The 27,177-nt window shown below is 35.7% G+C and overlaps 4 protein-coding genes across 4 annotated transcripts; 3 read left to right on the plus strand and 1 right to left on the minus strand.

The window, feature by feature from the left end:
* The first annotated feature begins 1,247 nt into the window (after positions 1-1,247).
* LOC114711388 (topless-related protein 2-like) lies at positions 1,248-9,843 on the plus strand. Its single transcript, XM_028895778.1, is given in 26 exon segments — positions 1,248-1,684; positions 1,789-1,968; positions 2,106-2,219; positions 2,337-2,495; positions 2,683-2,860; positions 2,959-3,088; positions 3,810-3,922; positions 3,997-4,132; positions 4,224-4,333; positions 4,800-4,869; positions 4,953-5,026; positions 5,103-5,198; positions 5,277-5,369; positions 5,873-6,000; positions 6,111-6,298; positions 6,301-6,344; positions 6,423-6,581; positions 6,686-6,781; positions 6,973-7,125; positions 7,232-7,342; positions 7,524-7,700; positions 7,786-7,914; positions 7,989-8,084; positions 8,292-8,474; positions 8,550-8,722; positions 9,312-9,843. Coding segments are annotated over 26 exon segments (3,387 nt in total). The 5' UTR covers positions 1,248-1,604; the 3' UTR covers positions 9,529-9,843.
* Positions 9,844-13,771: 3,928 nt separating this feature from the next.
* On the plus strand, positions 13,772-16,054 carry LOC114711324 (pentatricopeptide repeat-containing protein At1g07590, mitochondrial-like). Its single transcript, XM_028895709.1, is given in 4 exon segments — positions 13,772-14,350; positions 14,773-15,664; positions 15,667-15,794; positions 15,796-16,054. Coding segments are annotated over 4 exon segments (1,665 nt in total). The 5' UTR covers positions 13,772-13,933; the 3' UTR covers positions 16,024-16,054.
* A 1,952-nt stretch (positions 16,055-18,006) lies between these two features.
* On the plus strand, positions 18,007-21,226 carry LOC114711437 (probable GTP-binding protein OBGM, mitochondrial). Its single transcript, XM_028895838.1, is given in 7 exon segments — positions 18,007-18,146; positions 19,054-19,297; positions 19,421-19,529; positions 19,787-19,869; positions 19,957-20,019; positions 20,155-20,844; positions 20,846-21,226. Coding segments are annotated over 6 exon segments (1,251 nt in total). The 5' UTR covers positions 18,007-18,146; positions 19,054-19,162; the 3' UTR covers positions 21,017-21,226.
* Positions 21,227-21,281: 55 nt separating this feature from the next.
* LOC114711435 (outer envelope pore protein 16, chloroplastic) lies at positions 21,282-23,561 on the minus strand. Its single transcript, XM_028895837.1, is given in 7 exon segments — positions 21,282-21,559; positions 21,561-21,640; positions 21,986-22,053; positions 22,275-22,308; positions 22,739-22,770; positions 23,079-23,130; positions 23,211-23,561. Coding segments are annotated over 7 exon segments (438 nt in total). The 5' UTR covers positions 23,325-23,561; the 3' UTR covers positions 21,282-21,501.
* Positions 23,562-27,177: the final 3,616 nt, after the last annotated feature.

Raw genomic sequence — 27,177 nt, forward strand, 5'->3', positions numbered from 1 at the left:
CTTTTACCTTTCCGTTTCGTATATGACATATGTTTGTTTTGTCTCGATTGAGATTTTGGAATGGTTAATATCAAAAGCCATTTCTATGAGATGACCCTTTCTTTGTAATATATTAATTGAAAAAATTTAAAAAACTATTAATCCCTACAAATCTTAGGGTGTAAGAAATTTATTACTTAAATTCTTAAAATAAATAATAATAATATATATCAACTAATTTTTAAAATGTAATTATATGTTTTTTAAATTACGTGTGCTGGAGATATTCCTAGCCCGTATCTAGAGACTAGCTAGAAATGCTTTTGAAGGCACTGAAATAATCAAAGTCACGACTTTTGCCTCTCCCAGTCAGAATAAGTGCTCCTCATATCTTACGCGTTAAGCATCTTCCAGAGAAATGATATAGACATATTTAAAAAAGAGTAGTAAGTTCAAAATATAAACTAAATTTTCTTAAAAATATTTTTTATAAGATAATATTTACTTTTATCCAAGTATTTAATGAAGTTTTTTCAATTTTACCCTTATATAATCTTTTTCTAATTTAATTCATTTATTACATTTTTTACTTATTATCTTTATTAATAAAGATATATTAGGAAAAACAAATATATGTCTTACATATTTATTGTTTTAAATTGATTTTAATTAGTTTTTTAATAAACATCATAGATAAAATTTAGTTTATATTTTGAACCGAAAAGAGTATTAAAAATACAAATAAAGAATATGTAATTTAAGACGATTTTGTTTTTTAAAATTAATTTATAAAAAGATTTAATGAGTTAGTTAAGAATCACGAATAAAGTAATCAACAATTAAAGCGAAGTGTTTTGTGTCAGAACCACGTAGGTAAGAGTTGATCGCGTGTCAACTTGAGGAGCACTTTATATTTGACACTAGTTCAGAACGCGAAGAGTCAGGGAGTTTGCGCTCTGCAGAGTATTGGGCTTCCCCGTAATATTCGCAAAGTGTTAAGGGTAGTTTGGTCAGAAAACGTAACATCAACTGTTCAACCCGACAACCCACAAAAATTTAAAAAAGGCACAAAAATGGCTCTCTAACGTGCCTGACTCGCTGCATAAATGCTTCGGCCAACGTGTCCATCTATCTTTCTCTCTTGCCTTCTTTCGAAGCAATAAGTGCACTCACTTATCACCTTGTCGTATATAAGTACGTTCACCTGTCACTCATTTCGAAAAAAGCGAGAACGGGTCATTTCTCTCTTTCTCTTTCTGGCTTCTTCTTCTTTTATCTTTTTCTTTTTCTAGGCAGCTTTTTCTTCTTCCTCCTTCTACTGTTTTCGTTGAACCGCAAGCAATGGAACTGCAAACCCTAGAGACCACCTCGCCTCTTGCTGCTGTGCGTTCTCAACCTTAGATTCCCACCGCACTTCGCCCAAAGAAGCTCGGGCGGCTGAAAAGCCGTCGTTCGGCGCTGGATTCACACACAAATACATTAAAGTTCAAGTTCTTCAAGCTCTGCCCGGCGGTTTTTTTTTATTTGCCTTCAATTCAAACCCTAACTCGTAAATCTTTGCGTCCTTTTTCTAATCTGTCAATTTTCTCGAGTCTCTCCTGATTTGGTTGCCTTTGGCGGCAAAAATGTCGTCTCTGAGCCGGGAATTGGTCTTTCTGATTCTTCAATTTCTCGAGGAGGAGAAATTCAAGGAGACTGTGCATAGGTAAAGCCCTTTTCCCTGTTCTCGTACTCCTTGTGTTGGATTTTTCTTATTTTTTATATTTCTTTTTCCTGTGGTTAATTGGAAACGTTTGTATTGGAGTTTAGGCTGGAGCAGGAATCAGGCTTTTTCTTCAATATGAAATATTTTGAGGAGAAAGCCCTGGCTGGAGAATGGGACGAGGTTGAGAAATACCTTTCTGGTTTTACTAAAGTTGATGACAATCGATACTCCATGAAAATATTCTTTGAGATTAGAAAACAGAAATATCTTGAGGCTTTGGACAGGTATTTTGATTTTTTGACTCTCCATCTGCGATCTCAATTGTAGTCTTTATGCTGATTGACTATTGCTGATGCTTATCAGTGCATAGTCCCTATCTTTATCTTTTTTTCTTCCTTAAAATTTTATCATTTGTACTCAGGCATGACAAAGCGAGGGCTGTTGAGATTTTGGTGAAGGATCTAAAAGTTTTTTCAACATTTAACGAAGACTTGTACAAAGAGATAACTCAACTTTTAACTCTTGATAACTTCAGGTAATTTAGTATTGTTTTCATTAATAATTTTGTTGGCTAAGGGGGTAAAAAGGTATTAAATGAGAATAAGATGCATTACGATTGCCGTTCTGAAATTTGGGATTTGATTTGTCGCAGGGAAAATGAACAGTTATCAAAGTACGGTGATACCAAATCAGCGAGAAGCATAATGCTGTTAGAACTTAAAAAATTGATAGAAGCAAATCCCCTCTTCCGGGATAAGCTTATATTTCCCACTTTGAAGGCATCAAGGTTACGAACTCTGATTAATCAAAGGTAATAAATGTATATTTATCTTTAACTTGTTATGGGTTTTATAAGCATGATTATTCTTTCACATACTGTTTTGCCTCCATATGCTAAAGCAGTAGATATGTCTATCTTTTAATGACTTCTCTAATACATTCGTCAGATAAATAATCATGTTTCTTCATAGTTAATTTCATTGATGTTTGCTATTCAGTTTGAATTGGCAGCACCAGCTGTGCAAAAACCCGAGACCAAACCCAGACATCAAAACTCTATTCACAGATCACACTTGTTCACCACCAAACGGAGCACGAGCACCTACTCCTGTAACTTTTCCTGTCGCAGCTGTTGCAAAGCCTTCTACTTATGCTCCACTTGGAGCACATGGTGGAGTATGATCTTGGCCTTTCTGGCGTTTGAAAATTCACTGCCTACATTGTTTGTTATCATAATTGTTAATTGTTAATTTCCATCTGTTACTGATATGCAGCCATTTCCTCCAGCCCCACCAACTGCCAATGCCAATGCTTTAGCAGGATGGATGGTGAATGCAAATCCTTCCTCATCTGTTCAATCATCTGTGGTTGCTGCTTCATCATTGCCTGGTCCCCCCAATCAAGGTATTTTTGGTTAGTTTTATGAAATATGGTTCTCTTGCTGGGGCAAAAACATCTGAAGTAGAGATCATCAGAGGCCAGGATGCAGTCCTTAATCCACCCTGTTTTAAAGGGTCCCGACTCCTAAAGCCCACAAAATCTTAAAAATTGAAGCTTGATACCTCACCCGTCATCAAGTAATTCGGCACAAGGACTGCCTCTTAGAAGCAGATGACATTCCGGCAAACTTTTTCCTAAATTATGAAACGGAATATATAAATCTATTACAAATCTGTTCTTTTATGAAATTTTTTAATTTTTCTGAGGAATTTTGGGGCCAGTGGGATTTTATTGGGTTTGGAATTTTAACAAGGGGAGAATTTTGTGCTCGAGAAATTTGCAATTGGATCCTCAACGGAGATAAATTATTGTGAAAGAGGGTGCATGATCAACTTTGTTCTATAGCCTTAATGACATATTTTATTTGTCTTGGCAATTACAAGGAGGACTTTATTCAATGTTCCTAGATATCTTTTCCTCAACAGAGCTTATTCTTCTTTAGGCTGGGACTCACGTGAATATAATCCTTTGTTCAACTTCTGCTGTCTTCATTTTATAGTAATTGAATAGCTGAAGAACTAGTGAAGTTTTTCTATTGTCAATTTTCAATATGCAGTTTGAATAGATTATTTTAAATATAATATGCATCCTTTATCATGCTCATGTTTCGCTCAATTTCTTGCAGTCTCTGTCTTGAAGCATTCAAGAACACCTAATGCTCTTGGAATTATGGACTATCAAAATAATGATCATGAGCAGATAATGAAACGGTTGCGGTCAGCACAATCTGTTGATGAGGTATTCACATCATGGACGTGGCTGTGATGCATGTTTTCTTTTCTTTGTTGCTAAATGCTTTTCCAATACTGCAGGTCACGTATCCTGCGCCAACCCAACAAGCCTCTTGGTCAATTGATGACCTACCTAGAACTGTTTATTGTACATTGCCTCAGGGATCAGCAGTGATATCCATGGATTTTCATCCTTCCCTTCATTCACTAGTTGCTGGTATGTGGAGATGATGTGGAGGCTGAGTGCATCCGATCAATACAAATTATATGACTCTATAGATTGACCAGAGAATATTGTTTTGAAACAGTTGGCTGTGTCAACGGTGACATTTCACTGTGGGAAGCAGGGCAGCGAGAGAGGCTGATAACCAAGCCATTCAAGATATGGGATATGGCTTCTTGTTCTGTCTTATTTCAGGTTTACATTACATTATTTAACTGTAATATTTCTCAAATAAGAAAAAGTAAAGAAAAATTCATGAATAAATGAGACCTTCCTTAGGTGTTCACTCATCATTTCGTTAGGATTAACTTTTTGACATTGAGAGTGCAGTACTAGAGATAAACTATCATATTTGGAGCCTTCTTTGGCTTGACTTTATTAGTGGAATAAAGGAAGTTTATAATATTTCTTGTAAATATGCAATTAACTTCATATAATTAAAAGGTAGAGGCGGAAACTTACCTCTAGGGAGCTTCAAGGATGCTCAAACTATGAGTGGTTTTAAAGTTCATATATCCCTTTCCCTCCGGCATTAGTCCTTCCCTCATATTAGCGGACATAGTGAAGTTTTTGGATCACCAAAGAGTATAACTTGCCTCTCATCCTACCTATCCCTTTTCCTCAATAAATGCTGCAATCTAGTGATTGAGATTCCTTTCAGGCTGCAATCGGGAAGGACTCAGCCATATCTGTTAGCCGTGTGTCATGGAGTCCAGATGGCAATTTTCTTGGTATGTGTAGTTTTGAAACGTGATTCAGATTTCTTTGTTTACTTTTTTGTTAAATTTAATTGATTTATTATTATTTCATTCAGGGGTTGCTTTCACAAAGCATTTGGTTCACTTATATGCTTATCAAGGGCCTAATGATCTAAGGCAGCATTTGGAGGTATGTTCTGGTTATTTTCTTGTATGAATTACATAGTTACTTATAATTGCTCTCTGATGTCCTTGCTTCATCACAGATTGATGCTCATACTGGTGGTGTGTATGACTTGGCATTTTCGTACCCCAACAAACAGCTATGCATAGTAACTTGTGGTGATGATAAGTTGATAAAGGTAAGAAAAAAGTTGCCTTCTACTTTGCATTAAGTTTTCTGTTTAGATGCATCCTGAATTATGAACTTTGAGTTACAGGTGTGGGAGTTGAGTGGCCGGAAGCTCTTTAACCTTGAAGGTCATGAAGCACCTGTTTATTCTGTTTGCCCTCACCAGAAGGAAAATATCCAGGTAAAAATGTTGTCCTTCTCTCCCATGTAGGCTTTGTGACTGTATCATATCCATATGGCCTTTCCATCACCAATATTGTATAATTTATCCCTTACATACTCATCAGTGGCTCTGAAACGCATACAGTCAGAGGATTTTGCTTTGTAAATTTTCTAATATTGAAGATTAAGTTAGATGAGAATCTTAAAATAAATTTTGGGTTCACCCATACAGCTGCAGGCTGTAACTCAGGTCGGTCCTGTACCTTCTCGTATGTGCTTCTGTGCTACTTCAGTTAAAGCTTTAGGCACCCATGGTTTTCTTTTCCTCTCTCTCTCTCTCTCTCTGTGTGTGTGGAGTGTCTTGTTCCATGTGTTGTTTTGCGGTTTTGCGGTGTCTAGTTTGTAAAGAAATAGGCACGCCTGTACAGTGCAAATAATGACATTGCTTCATTATAAAGCCTCTTGTGGACTGTGGTGACTGACTGATAGTTTGGAATAATTTTTTATTTTTTGTTTCTGCAGTTTATATTTTCAACTGCTGTTGATGGAAAAATCAAGGCCTGGTTGTATGACAACATGGGCTCTAGGGTCGACTATGATGCCCCTGGGCAGTGGTGCACCACAATGCTTTATAGTGCTGATGGAAATAGGTAACATAATGAAGAATAATGTTGGATGTGTAACCCTTTAATTAAATGCTTTCCTTCCTTATGGTTCCCTTGAAGTGTTAATTTGAGTTGAAGCTTCTCTGTTATTTCAGATTGTTTTCTTGTGGGACAAGTAAAGATGGAGATTCCTTCCTAGTTGAGTGGAATGAAAGTGAAGGAGCAATAAAGAGAACATATTCTGGGTTTAGAAAGAAATCTGCTGGCATTGTGCAATTTGACACAACCAAAAACCGCTTCTTGGCTGCAGGTGAAGATAACCAGATAAAGTTTTGGGATATGGATATGTCAATGTTCTTACCAGTACAGATGCCGAGGGTGGTCTTCCTGTGAGTATTGCTTGTACTGTCTACATTTTTTGATGCATTCCTAAATTGTTTTCTAACATAGCTGGTGCCTTACCTCAGAATCTTCCTCGGTTGAGGTTCAATAAAGAAGGAAATCTGCTTGCTGTTACTACAGCAGACAGTGGTCTGAAAGTCCTTGCAAACGCTGAAGGCCTCAAGTACTTAAGGGCCATTGAAGCTCGGTCTTATGACGCATCTAAATCACCACTGGAGACTAAGGTTTTTATTTTCTTTGAGCCTCCACGTTCCTTCTCTATTATCAATTTTCGCTGTCTGGTTTTATTATTGTCCAGAACCTGATTAGTTCAATTTCACTGGATTAGGTATCTGGTTCTTCTCTGGTTGCAAATATCAACCCGCTCATCAATAAAGTAGAACGTGTGGACAGAAGCTCACCTGCTGGGCCTGCACCAATCCTTGTATGATAAACAAAATACGAAATAGACATTGACACTTGATAGTTCTCAATTTATATTGACTGAAACCTTAAATGAAAGCTGTGCATCCTATCTTTTTATGTAGAAAATTAAGTTGATGCATTTTACCCTAGAACTCTTCTAGTCCAATGTCGATTATGTGCAGATTGGACTCATTTTGTTTTTTATTTCAGAATGGAGGAGATTCTTCAGCTAGAAGCATGGAGAAGCAAAGAAATCTGGATGATATGTCTGATAAGTCCAAGCCTTGGGAACTGACTGAGATTGTTGATCCTTCTCAGTGTCGAACAGTTACTATGCCAGACAGTACTGATCCCGCCAACAAAGTATTCCCTGGGACCTATCCTTGATTGCGTAGGATGTTTTAAGTAGTTGATATATATTTTTTGTCAAGAATTTTATGATTGCTGAACCCCACTCGTTTGTTTCAAGGTTGCTCGTCTTCTTTACACAAATTCTGGTGTTGGCCTTCTGGCTCTTGGTTCTAAAGGGATTCAGAAACTGTGGAAGTGGAGTCGTAGTGAACAGAATCCTAGTGGAAAGGTGTTGTATGCTGAAAGATATAGATAAAAATGCCTTTTTTTTTTTGTTTGCTTTGTGTTAATAGTATATGCCCGCACGCATATCCATTCATCTGTTACACTTGTGCATCTATATTTTTGTTATAGCCGCCTCAAATTTTACTTGTAAAATTTTCTGAATCTCTTTTGGTTGTTCTTAAAAGGCCACGGCAAGTGTTACTCCACAACATTGGCAGCCAAACAGTGGTCTTCTGATGACCAACGATGTCCCTGACAATTCTGAGGAAGCAGTTCCCTGCATAGCACTTTCAAAGAATGATTCTTACGTTATGTCTGCATGTGGAGGAAAAATTTCTCTGTTCAACATGATGACTTTTAAGGTAATTTGACAGTTTTTATGATTTCAAAGCCTGCAGTACTGGGTGGCAAGCTGTATCTCAGCTTGACAATATTGTTGAGTTGCAGGTTATGACAACTTTTATGCCCCCTCCTCCTGCTTCAACTTTCCTTGTATTTCACCCCCAAGATAATAACATCCTTGCAATCGGAATGGAAGATTCAACTATTCATATATACAATGTCAGGGTTGATGAGGTAAGTAGTTTTAAGCGGTTCTGGTTTTCATTTCTTTGTCAAACAGTTATTGATGCAATCTGCTTTGCTTGTAGGTCAAATCTAAATTGAAAGGTCACCAGAAGCGGATTACTGGTTTAGCTTTCTCAACTAACTTGAATATCTTGGTTTCATCCGGTGCTGATGCTCAGGTATGTTTGGCCGTAATTTTCATCATCATTTTACCCCACTATTAGCCTGTAACTGCATCGTGTTTTTGCTTATTCATGGTTATCTAGCTTTAAGTAATTATTGGAATAAAATTTACAGTGACATGTGATTTACAATTTTCAATTTGATTAAAGAAAGGAGGACTTTTAGTTGTTTTGATGGATTTTCTTTTTGTTTTTTTTGCGTAGATTTGCTTTTGGAGCATTGACGCATGGGATAAGAAGAAATTGTTATCAATCCCATTGCCTACTGGTAAGGCACCTGCTGGTGATACTCGAGTGCAGTTCCATTCTGATCAAGTACACTTGCTAGTATGCCATGAGACACAACTAGCAATATATGATGCTTCAAAAATTGAATTAATTCGACAGGTAAATAGCTAGCCCCAGCCTTTTTTTGTGGGTCATCATGAATATATTAATAGCTTTTGTGTACTTGCTTTTCAGTGGGTGCCTCAAGATTCATTGTCTGGTTCCATAGCCTCTGCAACATATTCCTGCAATAGCCAACTAATTTATGCTGCTTTCACTGATGGAAATATTGGAGTTTTTGATGCTGACAACTTGAGACTCAGATGTCGGATAGCCTCCTCGGCTTACTTATCTCAGTCATCAAACAGGTGTATACAAGATTTCACCGTGTGTTTGTCTTAGTGGTATCTTTTTGTTGGACATTTCTATTGATGATATATAAGTGGTGCTAGTGCTACTTATAACTCCACAAATTTGTGCACATGCTTAAATATTTTTCTGGGTCGAACATGTGCTTAAAAGTTACTAGAGTCATCGGATATATTATTATCTTGATCCTGACATCTTGTTTGTTGGTGAAGATTTAAAATGCCTCTGTTTAGTGCAATGATATCTAAGATGAGGGGTGCATCCAAGATATTGTGGGTCATTAGGGGGTATCTTGTATCAATCAAAAGCCACATAATTGTGTTACATCCCTTTCAGCTATGTTAACCCCTATGTGGAACTAGTTGCATACTTTCCGTGACAATTTTTTATACATACCAAATATGTGCATTTGTAATAGGACGATATTCAATAAATGTGACGTTACAGTGCATCAAATGTATTGTAATTGATAAGTATCATGTTGATGATAAATAGGTGATAGAAGAAGTAACATTCTTCTGTTCCTTTCCTTGATTTGTTGTTTTTTTCCACAAATTCTCAACTTTTTTTTTTGGGCCCCCACTGCAGCCAAAATGTGTATCCTCATGTTGTTACGGCTCATCCACAAGAGCCAAATCAATTTGCTGTTGGGCTGACGGATGGATCCATTAAAGTTTTAGAGCCCTTGGATTCTGAGGGTAGGTGGGGAGTTAGAGCACCTGTTGATAATGGGACGCCAAATGGTAGGACAGCTGCATCACCGTCCGTCACCAACACTTCCACATCCGAGCAGCTCCAAAGATGATGGTTTGTTTGCATAATTTTTTATTTATTCTTGTATAATAGTAAAACTGTTAGGTTGACTCCTATTGTTGTATCAGTGTTCGGTGAGCATAAAGATGGTTAGGTAAAGATAACATATAGTAAAATACATGTAATATCATCTCCAGCAAACATCACATTTGATCGTAGCTTCTAGTATCTATCTCAGTCCAAGTTACCAATGGCATCACGCACTGTGTTGCTTCTACGTTTCTTATCTGTCATCAAATCAGATACATTATTCATGGATTTTGAAAAAAATACTTGTTATATATTTTATTATATGTATTGATTGATTTTGTCATGGTTATCGTTTATTTGAAACCGGAATAGTTTCAACCCAGAAAAGTTTCTGTAACTGTGCCATGGTTAGAAGAGTTTTCAAATAATTTTAAAGGTTCCATCTCATATATCAGTATTTTGTATTTGTGATTTTTAATATTTTGGGGGGGAGATCAAATCAAAATGATACTCCTCCGGTCCTTAATATAGGACCCAATTGTTGAGTTGGTTTTGGTCCTAAATATAAGACCTATTTCTCATATTTATCATTTCTCTAAATACCCCTATGAATACTCCCTCACTATAATCAAGTAGAGGAGAGGGTATTAAGAATGATATGGTGTTTTAGGAAAACGTGTCACATTTCTTATAATTAACTAACTTACCTAACTTCCTTAATTTAATCAAATTAGTTAAATGGGTCTTATATTAAGGATCGGAGGAGTAAGATGTCATTTCTTTTCACTAGTCCAGATGTTATGTGCGTAAGGTGCATTGAGTTTCCACTCTGGTTTTTCCCGATATTATGCCTTATAGTTTGATGATCAGTGATTCAATTCTGTCCGCTAGTGGTACCATCAGAAACGTCGCCGTATTAACATTTGATGTGAAGCAGCCAAGGCAATCGCCACCTCAATCAAAGAGGGGCAAAAACGAGAATGTAGAAATTAGAAGGTGAATTTAGAAGAATGTAGACGTTTGAAATCAACAAAGCCTTTTCAAAGCAATAAGATTTCTTGAAGATAAGGAGGATATCGGCGAGGCAGACGAGGATTATTTCTAGGATTTTTGGTTTTGTAAAATTCTCAGCGTTGTCTCTTGGTCTGTTCCTACTGTGCTAAATTGCTACTTTTTGGCATGCAATGGCAACCTTTTTCCACGAGGGGTGCAAGACATGATGAAAAATTGGTTTACATGGATGATGGTGCCGGCCAACTGCGATCACGTTTGCAAACTTTTGGAATAAGAACAAGAAGATCCAAAGAAACAGTGCATGAACTCTAAGTGACTCCGTTTATGCCATGGTGAAGCAATAGTGTTTTCATTCCTTCCTCATCATCATTGTAGGACTGTGGAAGAACCATATAATTACGAAAGAAAAAACAAAAAACAAAGATCATTGTACACCCTACTTATCCCAATCGATCAATTTCTTGCACCGTAATGGATTGATTGGTGAACTTATTGTCTAAACTGTGAGCCTTTTTTGCCAACCAATTCGCATGTCTATTGGCTTTCTTGTAAATGTGGTCTAATTTGACATTCTAATTTGTCTAAGAATGCTTTTAATTTGCATCGGAGGGGATAACATGAGAAGTTTATGTATCGGAGGTGAAAATTTAAGGGTTCGTTGGGTACGAGAGAAATGAAGGAGAGGGGAGGAGAGGAAAAAGTTTGAATGAGTTGATTTTAACAAATTGAAGAAATAAGATTAAAAACTTTTAATTAATTTTTAATTACTATTTTATATTATATTTTTTTATTAAAATTTTAAAATCTCACTTTTTCTATTTTTTAAATTGAGCTTATTAAAATTTTTTCTTCTCTATATTTTTCTCATACTAAACATAAGTTCAGAGTCTTAATTTTGGTGAATTCTTGAAGTTGATATCACCTAAACCTTTTCATATAAACTTTTTTTTAATAACATTAAATGAATTGGAGGAGCATGGAAATATTATATTATTGTGCACTCGATTTTCCCTCTTATATGTGAAACTCTTGTTAGTTTTTCGGACTTGGCCCTCATTTCATATTAAGAAATTTAAAAAAGGCACAGTAAGCCTTTGCATGTTTCCCTAAAAATTATCATCCAGTAATTAAATTCTGAGAGGGAATAATTTTCCTCTTATATTTGATTTAGATAAGAAAAGAAATAAAAGGGAACAAAACATAAATATATTTTTAGTTCTATTTATAAGTTACTTCCAATATATTTTACACATGCATTAAGAAAAATCTTGAATTTCATTTACTTTTATTTAAAATTTAACAATTTTCTACTTTATTTCTATTTAATATATGTGATACCTATAAAAACAGAGTTAACGTAATAATAAATTAAAAATAAACTTATACATTCATGTAAAATATTTCTCTCTCTATTATATAAATAAGATAAAAAAATTTCTTCTCTCTGAAGCGTGTGGTAAAAAAATAAAGACTAAACGACTCTCCAGAACTTTCTGGGAAGAGTTGGGCGAAGATTTTGAAGAGAAAATTAATAAGAAATAATAATATTTAAGGACCTCCTAAAATTATTAATTGAAAAAAACCATGGTTGTTTGGCATCAAAATTTTAGATTTGATTATTGCCGGGACTCATTTATAATATTTTTAGTATTTATTTTTTAAAAAAATTTCAGCACTTATCTTTTGTTTTTTCGACAAAATTTTAGAAAGGGCGTTGGATTCACTTTCAACACTTATCTTTAATACTACTTTCAGTTTTTAATATAAGAACTAGTTGATTAATTTGAGTAGACTAATAAAATTAGTTAAGTTAGTTATTTGTAATAAATATGCATTGTATTTTCTAAAATATCTTTACTAGTCAAGTATATTGGCTAGAACTACTATTATTACAAAAACTATCTTAAAAAAATGGGTTGAAATTTTGTATTTAGAGTCAAAATAAAAGTCAAACGAATTCTTTATTAAAAACAGGAGGTGTTATTTTTTTATTTTTAGAATTAATTTTAAATTTCTGTCAATACTAAAAATATTAAAAACGAAAGCTGAAAAAAAAAATTAAAAATCTCAAAATTTAAGGTATTTAATTTTAATTAATACTTTTAGGGTTCCTTATATGTCTTTTACCCAAAATTAATTTCCCGGAACCGCGCATCGGATTGTGCCAGTCTCCGCTGACCCCTTTATGCTTATGCACATCGTCTTCCCTTCTGCGGGGTTCCACTTTTTCTTCTCTTCTATCCTCGTGGTCGCTCCACTGCACTGGCTCATCATCTGAGGTCGTCATCTGGTCAGTGTCGTCTTCCTCTTCCTTCTCTTCTTTCCTTGTGACTGTCCGCTACTCATGCATAGCAGAACTATAACATATTGGAAAGGATATCAAATTTAAGTATTTCTTCCTCGTCTTTACTCTTTGGTGTCAATTAATGATCTGTACTTGTCTAGGTTCCTCGTCACTGGTGTTTTTTTGGTTCAGTCAGTGTGTTACAGTCAGATTTCCTTTTTGGACCGGAGGTGTGTTCCAATAATTGTTTTGGTAAAACATCTGTACAGCATTATTCGCTATGAAAAGTGAACGCACCTTTTCTCTGTTGGCTCCTGGAGAGCAATATTTTCTTTTCTTCTTTCTTATTTTTCATTTCTTATAGGAAAATCATGCCTAGATATAGGAGAGTGGTAAGAAAAGTATACTGTGGATTGAGTGATTCAAATGAAGGAGTTTCATTCTGATGCTAACTATGCTTTGAGGGTATTAAACGACGTTATTTTGAAGGGATGTTTTTGTGGCATTTAGGTTCACTGACATATGCTTCCTGCTAATTATCTGGTTTAGTGAACATGTGTTTTGAGGGTTGGGTCACTTTTATAACTTGTCCCCACTACCCCTTCACTGGTTTCCTTCTTGGTTGTGTTGCTTATTTATGATATCGTATTCAGACAGTCGTCACCGGAGCTTAGTCGATATTTGTAGTGGATCGGTTTTTGAGAACTTAAAAAGGAGACAAGAGGACTTATTTTTTTCATTAAGTCGATCGTGTTATGTTCTGGCATTTAGCTCTTAAATATTCTTAATTCTTAATGCAATGACATGACACAGGATCATTATTTCTATTATTCCCATTCATCCAAATCTTATCTTTACACTTCTTTCTTTCTTTTTTATTGTTTTTAAATGTTACTCTTTTTCGATAAATCTATGGGCTAGTCCAGCCTAAATGATGAGACAAGCGGCCAATTGTGGTCGCCCAGCTGTCATGGTCAATGGATTGAAGGTTATAAATTGGTTTACAATTTTACTTGTTTAGTGTTGATTTGGAAATGCTCAATACCGTCATCTTGAATGAATCACTGTCTGAGCAATTTTGTTGACATGTGACCACCAAGAAAACCAAAAACAGAAAATTTACTCAATCATGTGGTGTTGTTGGGATGTAGGCATATATGATATTGCCCTCACCTGCATATCTTACCTACTCACTCCCTCAGTGTTCTGTTGGGGAAACATGCGAATACTGGGAACCATTGTACAAGAGGGGCTCATTCAAGCAATTCATCGAACTCCTTGTGCTTCTGCTTTGAGTGTCACTCAGATCCATCTCAAATTCAAATTCCTGTCCACCCATACAGCAGAAATTTTTCCTGAAGACAATTCCAAAACCCTAGATAACCCTAGGTGCTTATCTTACAGAATTGAGAAACTCTCCAAAGGAGAATCAGTTGGGTCTGTTTTCCAGAGATGGATGGGAGATGGGTTCCCTATTCACAGAGGGGACATTTTTCATGCCATTAATCGTCTACGGAAGCTCAAGATGAACAAACGTGCACTTGAGGTGACATCCCTTATTCCTTTGTATTTTTGCTGTCTGTGACTACTAGATTTGCTGTTGCGCTTTATTTGGTAGCTCTAGTTTTTAATTTAATTTTACTTTGATAGGTGTTTAAGTCAGGGGAAAGCCTCACTATGAACGATTTCATTTTAATTTATTGGATTTCGAACCTATCATTTTGATAGGAGAGCAAAGGGTACTTTCCGTCTCAGGAGGTTGCGTATACTGTTACTGTATGGATTGAAGCAGAATATGATAAAGCTAGTAAAGAGTGTTCAAATGGTGAAAGAACTTAGTAGTCTTGAAAAATGAAGAATTTACACTTATGTACTGACTCCATTGTTTGATACTTTTAGCTTTAGTTGATTTAAGATGCTGATAAAGATAGGTGCTCCCTTTTTCCCCCATTGCATGGCTAATGATAGGTGATGGAATGGGTGATCAGAGAAAGACCTTACAGGCCCAGGGAACTAGATTACTCTTATCTCTTGGAATTTACAACAAAGCTTCATGGAATATCACATGGCGAGAAGCTCTTCTCTCGTATTCCTCCTGAATATCATAATGAGTTGCTCTACAACAATCTAGTGATTGCGTGCTTGGACAAGGGGGTGATTAGGCTTTCACTTGAGTACATGAAAAAAATGAGGGAATTATGTTATCCCATCTCACACTTGGCATTCAACCGCCTTATAATTTTACACTCCTCACCGAGCCGCAGGAAAATGATCCCAAAAATACTTGCTCAAATGAGATCTGATAAGGTTACCCCTCATGTTTCCACCTACAATATTCTGATGAAAATAGAAGCTAATGAGCATAATATTGAAGGTTTGGTGAAGGTCTTCAGTCAAATGAACCAAGCAAAGGTTGAACCAAATGAAATATCTTATTGCATTTTAGCTACTGCACATGCAGTGGCTAGGTTATATACTGCAGCAGAAGCATATGTTGAAGCTGTTGAGAAGTCGGCCACAGGGAAGAACTGGTCAACATTGGATGTGCTACTTATATTGTATGGGTATTTGGGGAAGCAGAAGGAGCTAGAGAGGACCTGGGGCATCATTCAAGAACAACCATTGGTTAGATCTAAAAGTTATATGTTGGCCATTGAAGCATTTGGTAGAATTGGAAATCTAAATCGAGTTGAAGAACTGTGGTTAGAAATGAAGTCAAGAAAAGGATTGAAGTCTATAGAGCAATTCAATTGCATGATGTCTGTATTTTGCAAACACGGATTTATTGATAAAGCTACTAGACTTTACAAGTGTATTGAAGCAAATGGATGCAAACCAAATGCCATAACTTATCGTCAGCTTGTTTTGGCTGCTCGAAAGCAGGGATCACGGAGCAAGCCTTGAAGACATTAGAGTTGGGCATGCGTTTCACAGTTAGCAAGAAAGTCAGAAGTTCAACTCCCTGGCTAGAAACCACTCTCTTTCAATTATGATATTTTTGCTGAGAAAGGTGATGTAAGAAATGTTGAGAGATTGTTTGAAGAACTTCATAAGGCTAGGTACTGTAGATACACATTTGTATATAATACCTTGATTAAGGCTTATGTAAGAGCCAGGATTTATGAACCAAATCTTTTGAGAAGGATGATTCTTGGAGGAGCTAGGCCAGATTCTGAAACTTATAGTCTTATGAAACTTGCGGATCAGTTCCGACCCTGATTTTTATGTATCCTTTTGCGAGTTCTGTGTGTCCTTCTGTTGTCTATCTACTACAAATTAAGCCCATTATTGATCACGATAAGGTGGAAGCGACATTGTCAAATGATGCCACTGCTGCAAAGACTGCTCTTTTTGTTTGCAGTTTGCATTTGCCTCTGACGAGATGCTGAAAGAATTACATGTTGATTCCAAGTTGGGCTTCCCCCATATTACTATAAAAATAGTGATGTTCTAAAGGCTCATTTTGCTTCTTCTGATTCGCATTTTTTTTCTCCCTAAAATTGCTTAGATACAGTCTACCTCATTTAGTTTTATTTGTTTGTTTGTAGCGAATTGATATTCGAAGCCGTAATATTGAGAAGATTAATTTATAATTAATAAAAGAACAAGTGATAAATTCTTAATTCTTCAATTGTTTGCGACAGTATTTTAAATTTGAGAACGCCCCTGAAAGTTATCCAAACTGCCTCTGCTAGGGCCTTGAATAATCAGTACCTCCATTAGGTACTGAAAGAAAGAATTGAAATTATTAAATCTCAAATCAGATTTGATAATAATATTTTAATAAGTTTTGACAATACTAAACTTGTAAATAAAAATATATTTATGTGAAAAATTTTATTTAAAATTTAGTAATTTTAAGTTTTTTTTGTGAAATTCTCCCGCCAAAAAGATAGAATTCGAAGCCTATACTGGTTCAATAATTATTCTCCATCTTTGGTACCGTCTAAAAGCAAACCATCTTTAGTAAGTTAACTCCTTATCTTGTTCCCATTAGTAGCTTCATGCTGTAAAGCAGAGTAGAGAGATTCATGCTTCTCCTTTCTTCAAGTTTTCCAATTGTTTCAGATCCCGCTGAGGCATGCTCTGATCCCCATTAAGCTACTTATCCTCTCATTTAGGTGTTCTAATATTGTCTTCTAAAAGTCGTGTTTGTGTTGCATCCAAGAAATTGTTGCACCTGTGATCATACTTTCATTTCTTATCTTTTGCATATCAATTATGGGCTTATTTGCATTTGTTTATTTTAATTCTTGTAAATATTTTTACGTAAGTCGAGACAAAAACTTTTTACATATTATATATTTATTTTATATTTTACAAATCATAATTGAAAAGTTATTTCTCAACCTACCTACGTCAATCCCAAACAAACCATATGACTGTTTAATCATTCTCAATCTCACCAGCAACAAAAGGAATTTGTTTATCCTCATTCTCGATATGATGTACTGTCTTCTTCTTGTTCCGTAAATGGTGACCAACACTTTTTAATTATAGAAATGGAAAACAGGGATCACATGAATGTTTGTACAGTTACTGAGTATGTGTTAAAGCCACCACAAACTCATGTTTACAAAAGAAGTAAATATAGGAAGGAATTTATTTTAATTTATGAAAAAATACTTTTAAAAAACATTTCTAGGAATATCCAAATACCCCTAAAACACAGTTGCTTTTCAGTAAAAAAAAAAAGAGTTGCTGCTTCTGCGTTTTGTTCTTTTTGAACGTGATTTGCAGTGGCAGGCAAAGGCTTCTTGCATCCCAATTACTTGAAAACACTCATCTTCAAAGAATTCGGGAATAGACGAAACTTCGGTAACCGCATGCTATGCTTGAGTAGACCACTCATTAGTCCAAGAGTTTGCTTAATTGGATAAAAAATACTATGTCTGTCTTAATTATAAGATTTATTTATAATATACAAATAACGTTTTTAATTAGGAACAGAAGTAGTAGTATTAAGAAAAACAAATGTACACAAATTTAAAATTAAAAAAAAATTTTGTAAAGCAAATTTTTTGTTAATTAGCTAATCCTCAAAAAGTTTTGTGAAATTTGGTTAAAAATAAGTGAAATAGACCCCCCCCCCCCCCCACAGGCGGATGATCAAATTACGCGGTTTTTTTTTTTTTTGGTCCTCGAACTAATTCACCGGCATGGCAAAGTTCTCCTGGTCAGCTGGACTCTTCTTTCCCGAACTAAAACTGCCGTCATTCGGAGGCGGTGGTTCCGCTCGCCTGCTCCGACGTCTGAAGACCGCAAAAACTACTGCTGAAGCATCCAACAACCAGGGCACAGCCTTTCGGTTTTCGCTTCATCGACTTCTTCATACTAATACAGTGAGTAGTTTTTTGTCCCCTCCGGTTCTGCTTAATAAAAAACAATAAACGAAATGGATTGATGATTATCTGTAATGGGGTTGAGTAAAATCTGATTTCTACCTGCTGGAGCTTAGTTTATTACTCAGGAGGAAAGTGTTGTGTCAATGAGAATGACTAGAAATTGTTTTCTGAAATGAACGTGGATTTCGGTATTGTATTTGCTGCTCCTATTAGCTTATCCTCGCCGCTATGTAGTATAGATATATGACGCAATGAGGATTCTGCTCTTTTTCTTATTAATTTTACTTAATTTTATTTTTTAACTACATCAGACAGTTTCACTGTCAAGCGTTAAAATTGAATCTGTAATGGGGTTGAGTAAAATCTGATTTCTACCTGCTGGAGCTTAGTTTATTACTCAGGAGGAAAGTGTGTGTCAATGAGAATGACTAGAAATTGTTTTCTGAAATGAACGTGGATTTCGGTATTGTATTTGCTGCTCTATTAGCTTATCCTCGCCGCTATGTAGTATAGATATGACGCAATGAGGATTCTGCTCTTTTTCTTATTAATTTTACTTAATTTTATTTTTTAACTACATCAGACAGTTTCACTGTCAAGCGTTAAAATTGATTATTGAGGCATAATTCAGATGTAACTATCAAAGTTGAACAGTCTGTCTTTTTTATTTGTTCGGAAGATTAAATTTAAATTCTGAATGTGGATGCATCATGATCAGATGAATCTTCTACTGCCATTCATGACAAAATCAGCTTTGCACTCTACATGCTCGAGAAAATTCTGCAATGAGAAATTTCTTGAAAAGTGTTTTCTTTTTAGGATAATTTAATGGATGACTTGCCTGATTTTGATTTAATGTCCATTTTCTGACTGCTTTTCCATTTTGTGGCATTTCTTTTTGAAGGCTTTAATCTTCAAAGAGGAGTATAATCGAATGAGCAGGTGCTCAGACTTAAGAAGCTGCTGCTTTGTCGAAGACAATGATATATTGACAAACAAGTGAACAGATACAGATGTTGGTATTCCGGCCAAGATCCCTTAAATATATAGAATCTTTCACGAAAACTTCTACATCCAGATGGCCATTTACACCTCATTTTTATTGCTCGGATGCTCCTTGCAAGAAATCCAAACTTGCTCCTCTGCAGGTTGATCATCTCCTCTTTTGCTATCACTTGCTGACAATATAATATAATGCATAAAAAGTTTGGACATTTACGATTTCTTTCTGTTTCTGAGAAATGCATTCGATTTGGGGTCTTCATTTGCAGGAGAGAAGAATGATAGATAGGTTTAAGATATTTGCTAAAGGAGGTGATGGTGGTAATGGGTGCTCCAGCTTCCGGCGGAGTCGCCATGATCATCAAGGCAGACCTGATGGTGCGCCTTTTTTTTTTTTTTTTTTTTGGGAAAAAATTATATATATCTATATATTATTTTTCGTCGTTTCAATTCTCTGTTCCATTTTGTTCATGAAATACTTATGGTTTTTCAATGTTATCCATTGTTAAATGTAATTATTCAGTGGGTAGAAATATACTATCCATAATATTGTCAGATTAAAGTTAAGAAATTTGAGTGAACCAAATGGCAGAGAGCTCGTGACGTTTCTACTTATATGTGTGTGTTTAATATAGGAGGAAATGTGGGGAGAGGAGGTGATGTGATTTTGGAATGCTCCCCCAGAGTTTGGGACTTCAGTGGCTTGCAGCATCACCTGGTATGCACAGATATCATCTACCAACCTCTATGAAGTGATCGAATTTCTAATGTTTGAAATACTAGTGACAGTGATTTTGATGAGCAGATAGCAGAGAGAGGTGGACAAGGAGCATCAAAGAATATGATAGGAACCAGAGGCACTGATAAAGTAATTGAGCTCACCTTATTCTTTCTGCTAATTGTTTCAGGACTATCGTTTTCTTTTCTTTTTATGCTCTCGTGTTTTGCCTATGTGCAATGCAGAATTGATGGATTCTCTCAAAAACTACATTATTTTTGTTAGGTTGTCCATGTACCAGTTGGCACTGTGCTTCATCTTGTCAAAGGTGGAGAAGAAGAGATTCTATACAATGTAGCTGAATTAACGGAAGAGGGTCAACAAATTATTATTGCTCGTGGAGGTGAGGGTGGTCCGGGAAACATTTCTGCTTCCAAAGATTCAAGAAAGTCCATGACGGTTAAGGCAGCCGGTAAAGACAGAGCGTCCAATCTCCAGGATTGTGATGGTGGTAGATCATCCCATAGTGCTGGTTTGCCTGGTTCTGAGACAGTTCTCATATTAGAACTCAAGAGTATTGCTGATGTGAGCTTTGTGGGAATGCCTAATGCTGGTAAAAGCACTCTACTTGGAGCCATATCAAGGGCTAAACCTACTGTTGGTCATTATGCCTTCACAACCCTGAGGCCTAACCTAGGGAATCTGAACTATGATGACTTATCAGTAACAGTGGCTGATATACCAGGACTCATAAAGGGTGCTCACCAAAATCGCGGCCTTGGACACGCATTTTTGCGCCACATAGAACGCACAAAGGTTCTGGCTTATGTAGTAGACTTGGCTGCTGCTTTAGATGGAAGAAAAGGAATTCCACCATGGGAACAGTTGAAAGATTTGATTTTGGAGCTCGAGTACCATCAGGAAGGTTTATCCGATAGGCCATCATTGGTAGTAGCAAACAAGATTGATGAGGAAGGGGGCAGAGGAAGTGTATGAAGAGCTGCAGAGAAGAGTGCAAGGTGTTCCCATATTTCCTGTTTGTGCCGTCTTGGAGGAAGGAATACCAGAGCTTAAAACTGGCCTTAGGATGCTTGTCAATGGTGAAAAGTCATGCAAGCTTTGCTTAGATCAAATTTTGCTCCATTAGATGGTTACAATTTTTTTTTTCCCAAAAAAGAACTCGTTACAGCTATTGGTGGGAACTTGTCTGTGTAACTAGAGTTTAGCATGGCCTTTTTTTTTTTTCCTCTTGGATGGTCCCGTCCTCTTCTGGTGGCACTTGGTTCTTCTCCGTTCAACCAAACGCAGGGTCTTTAGTGTTACCATTTGCATTTATATACATTATTAGATTTTTTGACATAGACATGTGTTTTTGGCCGACTCTGTCACTAACGTTTGGCGAGCATCAGCTCTGACTCGTCACAAAATTACTTTTTGAACGCAAAAACAAATACATCATGGTGTTCGATGCCCACTAGAGACATAGCATTTATACAAGAGCAAGATGCGAATAATCATGACATGTGCTGTTTCCAAGTAAAAACAGGAGAGGAAGAAGCATAGCTGACAATTATTTGGAAGCCTTAGTGTTTGGCTTAAGCAGAAGCAGGTAGAATATAAAACAAAAATCAATCAGGTAAGGTAATTTATGAATTCTGCAGCTGTAGCAATGGCTGCCCCTGTAATGGCACATCACAATCCTGTCTTTCTTATTGTTGCCCGCTGCTGATACTACCGCCCCGGTCATTGCACCCCCAATCATTGCATTCTTCTGTTTTACACCCATATTCCAATGAAAATAAAATGATTTAAGATCAGAATCTCAAGTAGCTAAAAACAGAAAGTTTTTAAAGACAACAAGGCACCCATGATGGATGTCTGAGTCCTGAAGGATATGGTGGTGCCAAATCTGGCCTGAGAGCACATAATATGTTAGAAACTTAATAATAGAGATACTCATGCTTAATATGGATCATGGAAGAAATATATAATATTCTCAAGTGTCGTGCTAATGTCTATTTTAAATTATGGATGCTTCATAACACACTGGATCTCTATTATTAAAATCGTTATGCTAGAGGTGTGTCAGAAATGTTTGGCTATGTAGAGAACTTACCCAGTCCCTGGTGCCACGGATCCTCTCTACCCCATACTCGGTTCCAACATATAAACCAGCTACTGCTCCTGTTAGAGAGGGGGGTAGGGGGAAAGTTCTTAGTAAAATGACCATGATAGATTTAACCTAAGCCATGCACGCAACACAAGTCTTACCCCAATATGCACCTTCTTTACACATCTATATAAACCAGCTACTGCTCCTGTTAGAGAGGGGGGTAGGGGGAAAGTTCTTAGTAAAATGACCATGATAGATTTAACCTAAGCCATGCACGCAACACAAGTCTTACCCCAATATGCACCTTCTTTACACATCTTCTTCAGCTGCAATAATACTCTTCAATGAGCACAACATGTTGAATGAAATGTAAATGTATACTATCAATGGGCTCGGCGTCAATGATATTAGAGCCTTTAGGACTGAGGGATTTGAGTTTCAATCCGAAAATCAAAATATACCCAAAAAGGTCAATGTTCCTTACTCCCTTCTTGTCTATATAAGACAAATCTCTAGAACTTTTTGCTTTTAAGGCTAGCGCCTTCATCTTTTTGTTACTCATCCCGACTATTCTTTTTCAGAAGGACTAAAGCGGAAGCATAATGGATAAGTAAGATTGACTCAAACATTCTCATTTACAAAATTTGTATTGCTTTAAACTTTAGCCTCAAAGCATCGTAATGCATTTTAAAAAAGGAAGCCTTCGCAAAGGAAAGGAACAACCAGAACTTACTCCAGATAGAAAAAAGAACTTACCATGTCCTCAAAATTGTGACGGGAAACATTTCCTGGAAGAAGATGGTTTGTTAGTCTTAAAAAAAATTAAAAAAAAAAAAAAAAAAAACTTCAAAGTGAAATGGCCCGAAAGAGAGCTGGAAGAGCCGAGAACGCAAGCAAGTTTTAAAAGATATCATTTCCAAGACAAGTAAGCATCGAACTCGTGTCAGTTCATGGAAGATATCATATAATTAATTAAAACGCCAACCTTAAATCAAAAGAAAGAAAACCTCAATCTGAAAATGCTTCTATGAGAGAACTTTAGATCACGCAATAAATAAATAAGTACAGTAATAAGAGGAATGGAGAGATGAATGACCCTTTCTAAGAATGTGATAGGTATCCTCAGCAGCCGACCTGGTCGCGGCGACCTGAAACAGAAAAACAAAACGGTGACATTAGTGTCCTTCGAATTGAAAGCCGAAAAGGGTAAAAATTGAGAAGTGTTTACAGTTCCGATCTTCAAGAAACCATCGAGGGTGAGATTCAAGAATGGATTGCCCATGTCGATTGCTACGTCCACCTTTGGTGATGATATTGACCCTGAAAGTCTACTCCAAGGCATTTTCCCCTTTCCGCTCTGATCACTCTCACTCCGACTTTCTAAGCTTCGAAGTTTCAATCTTACTTTTGCTTATACTTGTATTCGATCGATACATTCATCAAACGAAGCTTTCACTTGAAGTTGCTTAAATGTGATCAACGAAGTAATAATTGATTATTTAATTTCATGATTTTCCCCTTTCTTCTTTCTTCTGTTATTTTCCGACGATTTTTGGCCGAAGAGCGAAAACAGATACGTCAGGATAAGATTTCGCAAGGCCAATGGCCACAAGGATATATGGTGACCCAAAGTCCAAAAGCTAAAAGGGCAACTTGTTATTTTCATTTCATGTCTTTCCCTGTAAGGCTAGAACTTCACGGAAAGGCTTGTGTGGTCACGATCTTATTCGTGATCCAAGATCTTTAAAATTACTTTAATTTAATATGCATTAATTTTTAAGTAAAACGTATATAATATTTCTTTAATTTAGATCAATTATGTAAGATCACTCATTATAATGTCATTTTTTTTTTTTTTTTTGGTTTTCATCAGGGTATCTATCAGAGCGAGCCAATGACTAATCTGGGTACTGTCGGGCCCAAGATGGGGGCGACCCTCCCAGGCACGCTTGCTCCATTCCCATCCCTCCAGGAATCGAACCCCAGAGGCGATGGTTAAGGGACCAACTCCCTTACCAATTGTGTCAGCGCGCGCTGGTATATATATCTTTTTTTTAGATATGAATAGCAATATTATATATACCTCCGGTCTTTAATATAAGACCCTATGACTTTTATTTTAGTCCTAAATATAAGACTCCAATCTACTTTGTCTATCATTTATATATATTTTTAAAGTAGCCCTTCTAACAATGATAGTTCTAGTCAAACACTTGATTAGTAAGGATATTTAGGAAAGACAACACATATTTAGGACAAATAACTAACTTAATTTACTTCTTTAATCTCCTCAAATTAATCAATTGACTCTTATAATTAGAACCAGAGGTAGATGTTTACAGGATATAGATTTTGAATGATTGATGTGAGGTGTGAGGTGCTGGGAGCTTTGAGAACAGAGACTCGGGGGTAACGCCTTGTCTGGATATACTTCTTTTAAGTGTTTATAAGTATTTTCTTATGAACTAAGATCAAGTTTTTTTTGACATACTTACTTTATATTTTGTAAATAAAATATTGTGACTATATTTAATTACAACTTTAAAACTTTTTTTTCAATAGCACCCTGCACAATTTTGGTAAATGAAATACTACTTCTAATTTACAAATGAGATCTTATAATCAGAACAGAAGGTAGTAAAATGTATTCAAGTAGGAATGGTTATTACACTCTAATATAAATAGCGATGGACTGTGTTACAAAATGAGCAAGAATGAAAGACAGCAGAACCCAATGACACCAAACATTTGGAAGTAGTATTTTTACAGTTGTAAAATTATGAAATTGAACTTTAATTTCCATAAATGTAATGAAGTTAATTGGTATGGGTGTTGCTATGATGCCAACCTATGTTTGGCTGCTTCTGTCTAAGCTAGTGATTGAACTAGTTCCATTGGATGCATGTGAGGGGACTGTATATGTAGTGGTGTTAATTTGGTAGAAAGGGCAGCATGCATGTGAAATCGGTCAACCAAATCCAAAGACTCTCCATTTAAAACACGGCTCTTCCACATGCATCCACTGTGACCGAAAGCGACCTCACTATTATTCTCCTGCCCTTTCCAAGCTATGCTCTGTTCTTTCTTCTCATTTCTTGAAAGGAAAACCGCAGCATCATTCATATTTTCAAAGAAGACCTCACATTGATATGAGAGAGGAAGCAGATAGCTAGCTAGATGATCCATATGATCACTGCATCCAAAAACCGCGTTCCTACTCTTTCCTGTTCTCATAATATTCCTAATCCTAGGGACACACTAGGGCAAAATGCTACTTTTGTAGCATCCAAAAAATGATATAGAAAGTGTGTGATCTATCACATTTGACTTTCTAATCAAATACTTGATATTCCTACTCCTAGGGACACACTGGTTCCGCAAGAAACCGACGTGGTAAAGATTTACTGCGTTGATTACAGAGGACAATACTTGATATGGATACGTAGATAGATATCCTGTCTTTAATATAAGAATTAGTTAACTAATATGAGTATATCAAGAAAATTAGTAAAATTAGTTATTTGTAATAAATGAGTGTTGTCTTTCTTAAAATACTCTTGCTAATTATGTGTATTAACTAGGGTATTTTAACATATATAACTATTGTAAGAAGTACTTTGAAAAAAAATATATAAATATGATAAAAAATAAATTAAAGTTTATATTTAAAATTAAATTAAAATTAAATTAGTTTTTATATTAAAGAGTATGCATATAAAAACAAGTTCTCATAGAAACCAGGGGAGATAGATATATAACTCTGCACCGTACCGGCTGAACAGTCTTCTTATATCGACTCTATTCACGCCGGTTGTAGAAAATGTATTAGAAATAAGGCCAATCTTCACAGCTGCTGCTCCCCCTTGCCTCGATCGGTGTGCAGCAACACAATCCAATAATCTTTCACGCAAAGATCTCTAACTTTTTCTATCACTTCCTGCGGATGGATAACTATGCCTTTATATAACATTGACTGGTATTAAGGTTCAGGTGTTAAGGTTTGGTTATTGTGAAAGAGATGAACTTCTGTTTTGCACCTTGATTTCAACAACTACGTACGTACATGTAGCTCTCTCTCTCTCTCTCTCTCTATACGCATACACACATATTCATTAGTATGCATAGCTGCGTTGCGCCAGCCTGTGACAGCTAGCTGTGTGATACATAGGACACTGGACACGGTGCGGTGGCCGTCTGGTCGTGGCTAATTCAAGCCCATGAATTACCAGACTGACTATTCGATTTTTTAGTTTACTTTTTGATAATATCCTAATAACTGAATGAAGTAAATTTTAAATACTAAATTAAAACTAATTAACAAAACTAACCGAGTTAATTTGATTAACCGATTAACCGAAATATATAAATATGAAAAATTATTTTAAATTAAAAAAATATAAAACACAATTACAACCATTTAATATAAAATATTTATCATTTAATATAATTTATTATAATGATATTTATTATAGTCATATTTATTGAATATAAATATATTTTAAAGAGTTCACATATATTTACATTATATTATTATATTAATATTCATTAAATTAAATATATAATATATTTATTTTGTTTTTCGGTTATAACCCAATTTTTTTTACTATAGTAATATTAGTTTTTAATATGAAAAATAATCGATTAATTAAATAGATTAAAAAATTTATTAACCTAGTTATTTATAATAATACGTGTTGTATTCTTTAGATTATTCTTACTAACCATGTATATTAGTTAGAACTACTATTTTATAAAAATTTTAACATGTACAACTGTTATAAAGACTATTTTAAAAAACAAATAAATACAAAAAATAAAATAAATTAAAATTTTATATTTAAAATGAAATTGAATGTTAATCTCACTGATATAAAGCCTTGGACCGGAGCAGTGCTTTGTTAACTTGGAAACTTTGAGGCGTCGCTCTCTGTGAGAGTGCCTGACATGCCCGCTTTTCCAGCCGCAACCAGGGTTTTAAAAAAGCAATTTGAATTTCCTGACCCCTCCTGGAGACCTGGACTCCTGGTCTTGGGCGCCATTTATACCCACGGCCACTACTTAGTATATATATACATACATATGTGTGTGGCCTACTATTCCGATTTCTTGATACTCTCGTGTGACTAATTAATGATTGATTAATTAAAGATATATTAAGTTAGTAGTTTTTATAATACCGGTCCTAATTATAAAAA

Source organism: Neltuma alba, unplaced genomic scaffold, assembly GCF_004799145.2.
Source record: "Neltuma alba isolate B1F8T4 unplaced genomic scaffold, ASM479914v2 tig00011289_pilon, whole genome shotgun sequence".
In the NCBI taxonomy this organism is placed as follows: Eukaryota; Viridiplantae; Streptophyta; class Magnoliopsida; order Fabales; family Fabaceae; genus Neltuma; species Neltuma alba.